Source organism: Echinops telfairi, unplaced genomic scaffold, assembly GCF_000313985.2.
Source record: "Echinops telfairi isolate 266 unplaced genomic scaffold, ASM31398v2 ScPeMD7_5592;HRSCAF=6446, whole genome shotgun sequence".
NCBI lineage: Eukaryota > Metazoa > Chordata > Mammalia > Afrosoricida > Tenrecidae > Echinops > Echinops telfairi.
This window is the reverse complement of record NW_022109491.1, coordinates 23791455-23806657: the sequence shown is the minus strand read 5'-3', so window position 1 is coordinate 23806657 and position 15203 is coordinate 23791455. Positions and strand designations below refer to the sequence as shown.

The 15203-nt window shown below is 47.3% G+C and overlaps 1 protein-coding gene across 1 annotated transcript in view; it reads right to left on the bottom strand.

The window, feature by feature from the left end:
- The window catches only part of CDK5RAP1 (CDK5 regulatory subunit associated protein 1), a 35380-nt gene that overhangs the window by 14013 nt on the left and 6164 nt on the right, over positions 1-15203 (bottom strand). The window contains exons 4-9 of the mRNA XM_045295523.1: positions 14896-14930; positions 13694-13794; positions 11999-12209; positions 9661-9781; positions 5511-5741; positions 1346-1443 (exon numbers count right to left, since the gene is read on the bottom strand). Of these exons, the coding sequence (XP_045151458.1) occupies positions 1346-1443; positions 5511-5741; positions 9661-9781; positions 11999-12209; positions 13694-13794; positions 14896-14930 (797 nt within the window). The remainder of the gene's footprint in view (positions 1-1345; positions 1444-5510; positions 5742-9660; positions 9782-11998; positions 12210-13693; positions 13795-14895; positions 14931-15203) is intronic.

Sequence of the window (15203 nt, the reverse complement as noted above, 5' to 3'; positions counted from 1 at the left end):
GATAAATATGTTCATAGTCCTATATTAATACATATATCATTATATAAATATATTTATATCTATTATATTAATATATGCTAACATCTTTACATATATACATGCCTGTATTTATACCTCTCTAAATGTCTTTTCCCTCCATTTCCTTTTACTTTCCTACTGTCCCACTATCATGTTCAACCTTCACTTGGCTCTCAGTAATTCCTCTCAGCTCCATTGCACTTGATCAAACCCCACCATTCTACACTCTCTTCACCATCAATTTTTAGATCTCTTTTTGTTCCCTTGTCCCTAGATTTGTTGGCTCCCTCCTCCCATTTCCCCACCTCCCACTCTCCCCTGTTTCCCTGAAACCATCGGTCCCCTTGTTTTCTCGTCGGGATTGTTTACTTTGCCTATCTTATATAGATAGACATGAAGAAAAAAGGGGCCTATAAATAGCTCCAGGCCTGTCTGCTGACCTTTATATACATTTTGGATCAAAACTCTAAACTGTTATTTCATCTAGAGCCTAGGAATTTTTAGTCCAAGTACACAAATTATTTTCAATTGCCTTTTTCATTTAATTGATGAATCAAAACAGACTGAAAGGTAAGAGCACCTCTAAGCCTCTTTGTTTGCAAAGTACTTGTTGCACATGGCTTCCCATAGGTCCTGTTCTCCCGTCAGTCACTGTCTTGGCGATTCTTATTATCCCCAATGTCAGCAAGCACATGCAACTGTGTTTAAATCCCAAGACAGAGAACCATGACTGTTCAAAGTTGGACGAGTAAACAGTGTGCCGCACACCAGGAGAGGGAATATATAAATATATGGTCAACAAGTGAAATGAGAAATCAACCTTTGGTCTGTGCTTATGAGGGGAACAGGTACAGTTCCGCCGTCCGGGGGTTGACTCGGAGAACAAAGACTGGAACGAACACTGTTTTGAGAAGCTATTATGTGTTACACACGGTGCTAGGTTCCTAGCAGTACACACACTGCTTGGTCATTAAGGAAACATGAGAAGGTACGGCATGCTCCTCTCCTCTTAAAAGTCTCACCAGCTGGACAACAGAAAAGGGGGTGAAGGGAGACATCGGACAGTGCAAGATATGACCAAATAATACTTTATAAATTATCAAGGGTTCACGAGGGAGGGGGGATCAGGGAGGGAGGGGGTAAAATGAGGAGCTGACGCCAGGGGCTTACGTGGAGAGCAAATGTTTTGAGAATGATGAGGGTAACAAATGTACAAATGTGCTTGACACAATTGATGTATGTGTGGATTGTGATAAGAGTTGTATGAGCCCCCAATAAAATGATTTTTTTTAAAAGATCGTCCGAAAGAGATAAAAAAAAGTCTCACCCCCTCCGCATGGCCTCCAACACCCGGCTGCTTCCACTCTGGGCTGGCAGATGGATCTGTTTACAGATGTTGTCTCTCTCATGGATCAGCTGCAGAACCTAAGCAAATAGAACACTTTATGGGTCGTCACAAACCTCACCAAAGAAACTTAACGAAACAAACAACACGACTGCCGTTTCTGATCAACATTTCCAAACAAGAGGCTCATTAAACCAAACACACGAACTACTCAGATCCCTTCCTCTGTTCAAACATTTCTGTCTGTCACAGATATTTCACCCGAGAACATCTCTGCTCTCCAAGAATGGAGGGAAGACAGTAAATTGAACCTAAGACATGAGCTGCTGACAGACAGGACCAGCACATGGGTCAGATGCTGGTGGGCAAAACAGAATTTCCTTCACCTGACATTCAACCTTTAACAAGCGCTTTATCGTTCATTGGGGAGCCCTGGCGGCACAACCATCACAGGTTGCGCTGGTGACCGCAAGGTGAGGTGTGCAACCACCAGCTGCCGGGGGAGAAAGACGGCACTTGACTCCTGGAAAGAGTTCCAGTCTCGCAAACTCACAGGGGTGGCTCTACGCTTCCTATGGGGTCACTGTCAGTTGGCATCAACTCGATCGCCAGTTGAATTTTTGGTTTTATCTAAGGTGACCAGATTTTAACATTGGTAAAGTGGGACAAAAGCAGGACACCATTGATAAAACTCATATCCTGGCGAAATAGCCACATGGCAGCCGAAAACCGTATACCCTAACTTGTCGTGCATTCTTTCCAAAAATCGGGACTTTTATAAAACGCCGCGGGATGCAGGACAAATTGTTAAAAATCGGGACTGTCCCGCCAAAAGCGTGATGTCTGGTCACCTTATCTTAAAGGTTTGTATTTCAAACAAGCAGCCATCTAAACGAGGAATCAAATAAGTCCACAAAGAAGCAGCACAGCAGCTTATGTGATCCAAAGATAAAAATAACAAACTTCAACGAAGGGAAAAGTATCAGAGCTAAAATTGTGAACACCCAATCTGTGGAGGCTGTGGAGGACAGTGGGAGCCCAAGCCCCCTGCAGAGTATTTAGTCAGACTGAGCCACTGACAGATCCCCTCGAGCCCCAGGCAAAGGTCTGGAACAGCCTTCCTATCAAACATAGATCATTGTAATCCTGACTAGGCTGGGTCAAACTTGATACTCAGCCAGTTGACCTCTCGCTAGACCAGCGGTTCTCAACCTGTGGGTCTCGCCCCCTTTGGGGGTCGAACGATTGATTCATAACAGTAGCAAAATTACAGTTAGGAAGTAGCAACAAAAATAATTTTCTGATTGGTTCCACAACATGAGGAACTGTACTGCTCTAGACCCAGCCTGAATTTGTTCTAGGTGCAAGGACCTCTTGCTTGTTCCAAGACAAAATTTCCTTCCCTGGATTTTTAAATATTGATGGAGGTCTTTTCTTTCTTGCTCATTGTTAGTATTTTTACCTTTGCATTACTATTGTTTTATCCTTACCACCTCATTCAGCTTTTGTTCTTTATTGTTTCTGTCGGGTTTACCAGTGTGTGAAGCACAGGAATGAATGCACAGAGATAGCAACACACACAGATTTGTAGGGGACGTAAGGGTGGGTAGATGAGGGGACTTCAGGAATAAACAATGAAGGCGGGAGGAGGAGGGAACATTAGAACTGAATGTGATTACACAACTTATTTTAGAGGTGATTTAATCATGGGGAAAATGTTCTGAAACTGATTGTGATAAGGACTGGACAACACTCCTTGGCATGACTGAATGACTGGATTGTATGATGCGAATCATGTGCCAATAAAACTGGGTTAAAAAAAAGACTACCCTGAGATACTGGGCATTACAAAGAGGAATGACAATGCCATTCCTCTGAAGTTCATCCAACTAGGAACCTGGCTGTTTTCTTTCGAGAAACCCCAAGTAGAATAGCAGATTCCAAAAAGAGCAGGAGGACAAGAAGTCAGAAAACAAATCTAGAATGTGTTCCTGATTCTGCTAAAACTCTGAAATGTGTTCCTTCTGTGTATGCCACTGGGAGGCAAGAGATCAGCCAGCTACAAGGCCTGAGGCCTAATCTGGTCAAGTTTAAAATCTGTATTCAAATTCTTACTTAACTGTGGTTTTTTTTTTCCAGTTTTCCATTAAAAAATATTACGTGCATATATTTATATCAAAAATTTAAAGCAAATTTTATTTATAAGATATTTGGAAAATGGGATGTAAAGTCACACAGTAATGCTTGAGTCTGGAGAAGGTTCAGGCTCCCCACTCCCCACTTTAACAATACCTCGCTGACAACAGCATTAAAAATATAAAACACTCGTGAATAATCCACACCAAAGACGTACAAGGCCTCCACACTGAAAACTACACAAGGTTACTGTGGCGTCAACCTGGGTGGGTCAAGATGTGGAATGGCTTCGCAGCTAAGGCCTGGTAAAAGCCCCACGATGTGACCCAGCACAGTGTAATCTACTCCAGGGTGGGATCTGCTGGGAGCAGCCAAGCAGCTATAAAAAAATGACAGTGGGATGAACACCCTTAGTTCAGGTCACAGCCCTGGTGCAACGGAAAGGAAGCTTCTTCGGGGCTATGGCCTACTTCCCAGTGGAGGCTGGAAAGGGGTACAGGCTCTATGTCGGGTCTGAATGCTGCAACTGGTTCGTCCGCCTCTGGTTCTTCGGACGTGTACCAACAGCCTCCACAATGCCTGCCAATCCTGGGAGTTGTCAGCAGCCTGCCCTCTAGTTTGCCAGCCTGGAGCCATTCGGCTCACCAGTCAGAAGTCTGACTGCTGACCTGGGATTCACGCTCCTCTCCAGCCAGTGCTGACCTTGAGTCCCTCAGCCCACAAGGCTGCCCTCGCAAGGAGAAGCCTCCAGCTGAGCACTGGACCTCAGACTCGGAGCCTACTTGGGGTCAGACAACTTCTACAACTGTGTGCGCCATTTTCTTGATATAAACTCACACACACACATCTGATAACGCATCTGTCTACAAGATCCATAAGAAACTTTTACAACTCAAGAAGACACACAGTGCAGCGGGAAAAGCTAACAGTGAGCCAAAAACTTAAGACATTTCACCCACACCAAAAACCTGCCAAAAGGGGGGGGAGGGTAGATTTCCCCTGTGGAGCATCTTGAATACATTGTTTCTAGTTCACAATCCGAAACAGATCATAATAAACCCCATATTACAGAGGACGATGACAAAGGAAGTCACACTGGCTATGATAGGTAGGTTTAGTGTGCCAACCTGGCCAATAAACACATGTGGGATTAATAAGGTTGCAGTTTAATTGAAAGACAGTGAGATAAATGGCTCAGGGACTCTTGCCTTTCTGTCTCTTGCTCTATGATGATCAAACCAGTGTGCGGCTACCTGAGCTAGTTCTCTGCTTCAACTTGCGAGCTACACTACCTGTGGGACCCCCAACCCATGGACTGTGTCACTGTAGTTTGAGGCTCCTTCAAGACCTGCTTCCCCACACTGCTCATGTACACATCACTTGAGCTGGGGACTGTCGGACCCTGTTATCTGGCTGACTGTTGGTGACCTGCCCTGCTGCTTGCTGCCTGTGGCTGGACTGCCTGTATTGCTCTACAGAAGACTCAGCTGTCTGCTTCCTTGACTTCCACCCAGCAGTTGAAGGACTGCTAGTGTATCAACTGTCTCACAGCAGTGAGTTGCACTAAGCCATCTGTACTGCTCTGTGGACTACATAGCTGTTTGTTCCTTATGTTGTATCTACTATCTATCTATCTATCTATCTATCTAAAATGGTAAGTGTCCTGGTGTTGTTTCTCTAGAGAACCCTGTCCAACACTCTGGCAAAGCAGTGGACAAGCTGGGCTCCAGAGTGCCTCCCTCCCCAGCTTCCCTCCACCACTCACTCACAGCTGCTGCCTGGTGATCAAAATTCTCTGCACAGCCCCCCTGTACCCCCAAGGGGCCTGAACACCCTCCCCAACCCCCCACTCCCTATCCCATCCACACAGGTAGACCTGCGATCTTTTCAGAGGTCTACAGTTCACCACAGGACCCCTGGAGCAGAAGTCAAGGTCTGTGTTGCCTCCCTACTTTGGCTTGCTTAAAGAGACTGATGTTGGACTCTCCCACTCAACTGGCACGCCATTTACCTCATCAGGAAAGTCTTTGGGGTGGGGAGAGGTGAAACGGATCCTCATTTCTGGGTCTACTCTGGAGACATGATCCAAAAGGTGAGCAAAACGTAGGCCTCCTTGCTTGGTTTTATAGTTGGTGGTGAAGCCACGGCTGAGGTTGGTAGACGTGGCACTGTTGAACTGGACCTCGGAATTGTCCCGAAAACTATTAACGTTCTGACCAAGGAGTGTCACTTCCTTCAACCCCTGAAAAGGAGCAAAGAAAAACATTGGAGATACCTTTGAAGGCTTGCTGGTAACGGCTCTTGGCCTGAGCACCATCTCTTTAGAACACACTGGACCATGCGAGTGAGATGGCGGCGGAAGCGAATGCACAAGCGAAGTACAAAAGGAGAGAGAAGTGACAGGGGTCCAAGTCCACACCAGCGTGTGGGCCCACAGAAACCAGCTGCAGGAGTGTGAGACACCAGAGGCCGGGGACACTGGCACAAGTTAACGGCAGGCGCTGTCTAGAACTTCTGTCTCAATGGAGCCAGAAATCCCATCGTTCTTCAATCACCCCTCACCTTACTCACATCAAATCGGTCCATTCTGAACCGATCTATAATCTTCTGGATTCGTTCTGGTCTCACTCATGGCCGAGGATAATAAAGGTTCAATAAATCTCTTCTTCTGTCATAGCTAAAGAATTTTTTTTTTGAAAGACCTTGGTTAAAATAAATAAATAAAAATACATAGCACCTTCACTCCAAATCACTAATTTAGAAATTAACTGATTCTACCAAGAAACATCCATATCGATGTTGTCTTTAAACCAAGAATTTCACACCCAAGCATCTTGCCTAAGGAACTGAACTTCAGACAAGAGCCTCCTATAACAAGCCAGCATCAAAACATTCTTTAAATAGCAAAGCACTGCACTCAATGTTCAGTACTAACGGTTCATTCATGACATTCTATCAGTTGACGCGATATAATTGTGACTGCAGAATTCTTACCAAAATACCTCCCCTAAATCCAATCAAGCTTCCACAGTGAACTTCCAGTTTACAGGAATGCAGAAGCATTAGATGACAGCACGAGGAAACCAGAGCAGCACAAGGTGTGCAACATTCTAGGCCTTATCTCAAAAGGTCAATGTGTCCTTTTAAAAGGCAGTGAACTCGCCATCCGGAGAGGAGGAAGAAATCAAAGACCCATGGAGACAATGAGTCCGATGGACAGATGGGTCATGTGAACACCAGTCTCCATGAACCTGACACCTGATAAATAAGATAGGGCCCACTGCCCACCACCATGACCAACTTCTCAGAAAGGGGTCACCTTGAAAGGGCCTGTTTTCAGCCAGACGGTGGTAGACCGGTCTTTAAGGGGCGCAGTAACACTAGGGAGGTGTTATGCACGTGTTCTTTCAACTCATACCTTATGAGAACAAAAGGGAAGCACTGAGCCAAGAACACAGTTCAGAAGGGTTTGTCTGGACACATTAGGTCCTGGATAGAGTGGGAGAAAAGCATGGAATAACCCAAATTCCTAAAAGGGAAGCAAGCTTCCTGGCCAGAAAGAGACTGGTGGTGCCCCCAGGACTGTGGCCCTTAGTCATCCTTCAGGCCTCAAACTTAACTCCCCTGAGCTAGAATCATCAACCTTTTCAGACTAAAAGGGCAGCAAAGTTTACCCAAGGATAAAGTGCCGGTTAGGAAAGGAGGAGGGACAGAAGAGAAAACACAGAGAAGGAGCAGGATAAACGATGGGGCATTAAGTAAAGATTATACAATTCTCCTTGATATGAACTATTGGATTGGATGATGTGTACATCATGTGCCAACCAAACTGCTAGTGAAGCACTGTGGTACGCTAAGGGGGTTGCAATGGATCGAACTGAACAACCTAAAGAAGTGAGGTTTGGCGCTTACAGCGGGGAGGAAGGGTGCTCTTCAAAGAAGGGAGGGGCATAAAAAGTGGCCTTGAGCACCCAGAGGCCACACTGGGAAACAACGTGGGGATGGGAGAAGAGAAGAGCTCCGCCAGGAGGCACCACGAAGGTAGAGCCAGCTGGGAACGAGTGAGGGAAACAGGACGGCCACAACGGAAGGAAAGCTCCATAGCCCACCTAGAGTCCTCTTGTGGGGAGGGACAGTCTTCCAGGGTCCACTACTGTGAGGAGGAAAAGGAGTCCCTATCCAGCCCCGATCTCAGGTCCAACTCACTCTCCTCGCCTAGACTCAGTTCCTCAACTAGTGAGCTGCCTCAGCTGCCAGATGAACCAGAGCAGAGATACACCTGTGAAAACTTGAACTGGCCAAAGTCGTGTGACAGATATAGTCATAGCAACGACAGTGTAAGAGGGTAGTTGCTGAGGCTGCTAACCAACTGCCTTCTGGGATTTGGCTCCTGGGGTGGAGGCTTAGGGTCATGGTTTCATGGGCACACCCATTATTCGGGGCAGCGTGTTCAATGTTTCTGGTCTGCTCATTGTGCAGTACCTGGGGTCACAGAAACCAGCAAGCAGAGCATCCATTCATAATTGGTGTTGATTCACCTGGAGCAGCAGACAAAGCAGTCATGAAGAGAAGGAGGCTACACAAGTGTGGGAAACAGTAAGATTTCTCCCAAACCACCTCCCCCAGATATGTTAGATTTAGGACATTGCTTGCAGCTAATGGTAAATAATTGTCAAGTTACCTCCCTGAAAGCAGTCAGTTGCCGGACTAGAGTGTAGTCCCAAACGGTAGGTCTGCTCCCTGCTGTTAAGGACAATAAGCTACTTCTCCCTAAAGGTTTGCAGTCATTGATTTGATTCCTATAGGTGGCATTCACACCTACTGCTAATGGTCTCTATAGCTGAGCTAGAGAACAGGTCATACTGACCTGGTGACATCCAGTTAGGCTGCCATCCTAAATCTAGGATCCACCCATCTTGTCACAGGTATACCCCCATCCCTCCTCTTCCAATTGCATGTATACCCCTAGATCATCCCCCTCCCTTTAGTGTATTACCTATAGCACCTTTCCTGTGAAGTATGTCTCCACCTGTAATTAGGGGGCTTGCATATCCTCAGAGAATATAAAAGCCTTGGTGAGCTCTAAATATATCTCTCTCTACGTGGACCACCAAGTGAGGCTGAGTTGAGCATTGCTACCATGAAATGTGTCTGACTCCATTATTTGAATCTCTCTTCTATCTCTCATGCTCTCTATGACTTTACTATAATCTTTACTTATTATCACTGTACAATTGCGCCTACCAGACCGGTGATAATGTGTTAGGGGAAGAAAGATTGCCTTCTTGGCTGTGAGGCCAGAGAAGAACTGACAGGGCTGGCTATTATTACTGAACATTTCTTTAAAGAGTCTACTGAAAACTCCTGATCACAAGTGGCAAAATGCAGGTCCAAACTCACCATCTCAGGGGCTCCAGACCTCCTAAATCCCTAAAACTACTGCCCTGAGGTCATCTTACATCTTCCACCACAAATTTCCCCCGAAGTCATCTTAAAATCCAACAACAGTTTAGCTTCACTGGTGACAAAGGTATGCCTTGAACAAGATGCTCTTTTAAACCTATATAGGATCAGGTTGACTCCCAGCCATTTGAAAGACTAGCTAGGGACCTGCGGGCACAGCGAGGTGATGTTAACAGGGGAGGAACCACGCGGAAAAGGAGGATGACAAAGAGCGTCAGTGCCACTGGAGTTACCTGTTCAAACTGCTGACCTGGTGTTGTTGTCAACAACACAATCAAAGTGAACTTGAGACCTGGAAGAACTCCGTAAGGTAGAGACACAGTCTGGCAAGTCACACCCTGAAAATGCACTGTGTGCCCCGGTCCTTTAAAAACCAATCCTGAGCCGTGCGGTAACCCTGACGGAAGGTATTGTTTATCCTCTTGTCACGATGGGATGTGTACTTTGAAGCCAAGGGTTAAGGGACTTTTGAGAGATAGGTGGCGCCGGAGCTCACATCATCATCTGACTCGAGGCCTGTGCTTTTTCCATTCCACCCTGCTGCCCCTAAGCCAGTGTCCACAGCGGGCGTGGCTGTCATCTGTGGGCAGCAAATGCAAGTTATGTGCCAGGAGTGGCCCCAAACTTTTGCAACTTAGAGAAGTAGCAGCACAGGCTCCCACGAGCACATCCCGGGCCAAGCCTGGAGGGCTGTTCACCTGCTCCGAGAGCTTCCTCACTTCCTCTAGAATGGAGGCCACAGGCCGGCTCCTCTCCCGGCCGCGCGTGAAAGGAACGATGCAGTAGCTGCACATGTTGTCACAGCCTCGCATTATTGACCTGGGGAAGAAAGCACCGGAAATGAGTGGGGGGCCAGGTCACAGCTCCCCTGGCATCGCCCTTTGGCACCGAGTCCTCAGGTGCCACACTAACCCTGGACCGATCCGCGATCTCAAAAGCACGGAGGTAGCCTTCTTTGTTCATCTTGAACACTGCTACGTAACCTAAACTGCAGGGGGTGGGGCGCAGTTCCCTGTGCTGAGGGATGACGGTGGTGAGGGGCTGGGCCAGGGCCTTAGCACACGTGGGCTTTCTACTGTTGGTCTGATGAAAGGATGTATACATTCCAGAGCCAAAAAGAAGTATGTATGGGTGGGCTTAAAACACAGGTCTCTGTCTTGCTCACTTGTTTCTGACCCAACTCTGAGATGTCTAAGTCAAATTTCTCTTTTATTTGCATTCTGAATATAAAAACCTCCATTGCCATAAGGAAATAATTACAGATTAACCATACTATGGGGTTCACTGCAGAATGATTTCATAAATGAAACTATTATTTTTATCTTTTTTACAGTTTAATTGACATATAATGTATGTACCTACAATTCAATGGTTTGAAAATATTAAAGCAAGTTAGGTAACTATTGTTTTTACTAAGCATCCCCACAGTTTATACTATAAACTCCTTTTTTCCCCCTCCCTCCCTTACCCTCCTACCCTTGTGCATCCTTGATCAATTATATAGTGTTATTATTATTTCATATCTGATACTGTCTGGTGTCTCCCTTCACCCACACTTCTGTTATTCGTCCCCTTGTGGGGCAGCTATCTACCCAATCTTGTGATGGATTCCCCCTTTCTCGCCCTTCCCCCTCCCAGCCCATGCCCCTACCCTCGCGATAAGGCATTGAGTTTATAAAGCCTGTTATTTTGGGAGATCAACAAGGCTTTCTTCTCAGGCGCCTCTGGGTGGCCTCAAACCTCCAACCATTCAATCAGCAGCCAAGCACGTTAACCATTTGCACCATTCCATGAACAGCCAAGAGTAAAATCATTAGTTAATCAGTCTCTGTCACAACTACTCAACTCTGCTGGTACAAAAATAAACACCAAGCTCCCTGCCATGGAGTTGATGCTGACTCACAGCGACCCTACAGCTCATGCCCCTGTAGCTCTCCAAGGGAGTAGACAGCCTCATCTTTCTCCTTCAGAGCAGCTGGTGGTTTCGAAGTGCTGACTTTGCCACCAGGGCTCCAAGTATCAAAGGCAGCCAGAGATCGTTCATAAAGCAATGGGCACAGCTATATTCCAATACAACTTTCTTTCCAGAAACAGGCAATAATCCATTCATCAACCTCTGTTACAGGAAGGTTATAGATTCGCCATATCGATCAAGAAAAAGTTATCAGACTAAGTACTAGAAGAGCAATTTTTATAAACACATGCATAGAAGCACCCTTACAGAAGCACATGGGAAAAGAACAAGAATGATGTACACAAAAAACAGGGAGCGTATTTGTCACTAGACTCGTTTAATAAATGGTGACTAGGACGCTTGGTCAACTGAGAGGAGCAGCATAAAGAAGGCCCTCAACAAGACAAGTGACAGCCTGGCTGCAGCAATGGACCAAACACCACCACTGTGAGGACAGCGCAGGACAGGCAGGGTGCCCTTTTCTCATGAGGCAGCAGAAGTCTATCAGTGGTTCTTACAGCCTTCTTTGTACTTTCGTACCTTTTCCTTCAATAAATAGGAACTATTTCAGAACCTGATTTTTACTTTCCTTGCGTAAAAGATCCGGAGAGCCGGATAGGTTTCTCGTTCGGCTCTTTTTCATAGGTTTTAAGTGAAAAACACAGGTTTACAGAACAGAGTACAATCACTGGTGTAAAGGGGGGAGGTTGAGGAAGACCCCGTATCAGTGTACAAGTGCAAAGAATATTACAGGAAAGATTCTATAGGAAACAAGGCTGCAGGGGAGTGGGGAGGGAGGGAACAAATGAGGAGCGGACACCAGGGGCTCAAGTAGAAAGCAAATGTTTTGAGAACAATGAGGGAAACAAATGTACAAAAGTGCTTAACACAATGGATGGATGGATGGTGATGAGTTGGACAAGCCCCCAATAACATTCTTTTAAAAAACTGCTGCCATGCTGTACGCTACGGGTTGTGTTCTACGCCCTGTGCACGTGTTACTTTTCCAAGCCATAAAACTGCATGTGAAAAGCAAGAGGCAGCCAAGGAGGTTGACTCCCACCCCTTGGGCAGGAACTCACACGAAGGCAGAGGTGGCACTGGCGCTCGTCTGGACTGGCATGACATCGGCGTAGGTCTCATCCAGGGAGAGCAGCACATTGGCAGCCTGCTGGCCTGACTCCGCCACAGCCAGCAGCCGGGGGAGGTCTCGGTAGGCATCAGGACCAGCCAGCAGATCCACCGAGTTCTCCCTGTGGAGGATCTCCTCCTTCAGCCTCTCAGCCATGCAGCCTGGGGGCGAGAGGAGCACAGTCTCCGCATCCAAATGCATCCCTCTCCTGGCTGCTTCCCAGTGCCTGGAATCGCCAGCTTGCATTAGGGACTCCTCAGAGAGTCCCCTCCAAGAGACCCGTCATCGTCATCCCTCACAGAGGACCAGCACAACACAACACAGGCAAGGGGCACCAGAGCACTGGGTGCCCGTGAAAATCTCAACCGCGTCTGAAGACCTTTGTAGACACGCATCATCGCTTTTCCAGGTGAAAATGACTTCTTGCCACGAGGGAAGCCTAGTTCACTGCCAGACACGTACTTCAAAACCAACTTACTTACAACTACGCTTAGAGCCTCTCTCCTCTTCTGGCCCATACGACGTGAAACACCTTTCGAAAAAGAAGCTGACCACCTGTGCCGGGATCTTTCCGGCACGACAACAGGTTACTGGTCAGCCTACAGAACTCTAGAAGTCCATTTGATGATGCACACTCTGCGGAAACATGATTCCTGGGATTGCTGAAATCACTTACAGCTACCCACGCCCAGGGGCTTCTACTGGGACGGCCCTGAAATGGACTAGCACCTTGAAAATACGTGGCTCAGTCCAAGCCGCCAGACGCAAAGGGACGACAAACATTCCAGGACTGCGTTTCTGTGACAGAGCTGGAGCAGGGCACTGAGACACAGAAAGCCGGTTAGCGATGGACCTGGAGGGAGGAGGAGCTGCGAGTGTGCTTGGATGGTGACAAACCTCTGGAAACCAGCAGAGGGAACGGCTCCTCGGTCCTGCATGTGAGCAATGTCACCAGCGAACGCACCTGAACGTGGCTACCATGGCAACCTTCACGTTGGGTATTTTATCACAAGGGAAAAGCGCAAACATTTGGTACATTTCCGCTAACTCGGCATCTCTTACTATAACGAGTCCAATGTGTACTTGCAGCTTTGATGTTCTTCACTCTTCTTTGCCCAATGTGGAGAGACCAGTGGGAGCAGTAACCCTTACTCGGTCTACCTTTAATCAAATGCTACCAGGCTGGCAGTGTCGCTGTGGACTCGGCATGCTTCAGAAGGCAAGGCAGACAGTGACCACACTGTAAATTCACACTGCTCCTTCTGACTTCAAATGCCTTCCTAATCATAACGCTGCCCACCTAATCATTCGACTGTAAGAAAAATGCACACCTCTCTGGACACCTATTACTCCAAGGCATTATGAAAGGCTCTTGATAAGCTTTATCTCATCTGCCGCTGATATTAGCACCAAAACTGTACAGGGCACAAAAGATTTCTTCACCCACTGGGAATTCAGTCTTTTTTTTTTTTTTTTGACGGAACCAAACATACTTTATTTTCATTTGAGGAGCACAGGAGGAGGGCCCAGCAGACAGGGGTGTGGAGTTGCGACTGAATACAGTCTCTAAGGGAAACAAACACAGAAAGCCGCCTAACATAAAGCCCAAGGCTTAAAACTAACAAAACCTGAAAGTACTGGGTACCTAGAATCCCGATCCTCAGCGGCACTCGAGAGCGGGGTCGTTTTGTCTTCAGGGCTTTAAGCTGATGTAAACGATTCCAGATGGTCTGCTCAGCCTTCTCCCTACAAAGAGCAAAGGAGCAAGGGAGAGACGAGCATGAAAATAAACCAGGGAGCAATTGAGGGAGTGGGACAGTGAGAAGAAACAAAAACAAGCTTCAATCCTTTAAGGACTGTCCACCTCCAATACTGTAATCCCTTGAATGATGTCCCTGCTGCGGAGCTCTGAGTCCTGCAGGGGCTTAGAGCAAACTAAAGCAACCTCCTTCCCAAAGCCTCCTCCATCTCTCTCCTGCTGGAAGCCCTTTCTACTTCCTTTCAACTGTCCTTCCACTGGATACTTTTCCCGAATCTTAGAAATTTTTTTTACATTGCTGTTTCCCTCCCGCCCCCCAGGGGGCTTTCTCAGGAGAAAGACAGGGCTTTCTGCTCTGTCTCTGAACCCCACAGGGGCAGTTTTATCCTATCCTACAGGGTCGCTGTGAGTCAGCATCGACTCCACGACAGTGAGTTTGGGCTTGTGGTAAGGGGCTGGTTTTCCGCCATGTGTTAAGTTTGTGGGGGATCTGCCGTAAGTCCTCTTTCAGACTGAGCTCCACAGAGCCAGGCCCAATAGACAGCTCATTTGTAAATCTCGCAGAGCACCTAAGTCAATGGCTTGAGCAAAGGCCCTCAAACAAAAAGGCATTCACTGAGTCACTGATGGCACAGCTATGGAAACATTTACACTACCTTATTTGCACGGGACATAAACCAGGTAAGGAAGTACCAGACCAGGTAGGCAACTTGATGGATGACACCCAGTCTATCTGGAGGAACGCTGGCCCCTGACCACTGACCACGCGCCAGCCCAGCAAACTCCGTTAGAAAGCCATGGCATTTGTTACGGAAACCCCGAGTCACCGGGTGAGTCCGTTTCTTCTTCATCTACGCATCTCCCTGTAGGAGTGTTGTGAGAACTCACAGCCTCTGCCTCTCTAGTGCCCGGCCCAGGGCCAGGTCAGCCAGCTGTGCCATGGCTAGTCCCCACTGCTGTGAACCTGCGAGTCACCCTGAAAACAGGTCTGTCAGCTCACTGCCCCAGGTAGGCCAAGCCTGGCACTGCTTGCTGATGCCCTCTTGGCTACAAGACCATCACTCTCTAGTTAAAGAACAAACTCTCACCTGATAGAACATGTGACAAGAAGGATCACATCGGCCTGAGTGGGAAGCAAGGAGGGATACAAACAAAAATTACGACCTTTGGAATCAGCCTGGAAGAACCCCTGCCCTGCCTTCCATTTTTAACTTGGCACCCACTCCCCCAAAACAGTTTCAAAACCACTGGGACAGAAGTGCATGTCAGGATAAACCTCAACACCATTGTGCCAAGTGAAATAAGCCACCCACTCAGGGCCACATCCTGTGTGATTCCATGTACAGGAAATCCACCAATCAGGCCAATGCACAGAGGCTGCAGGGGGTGCGGGGGG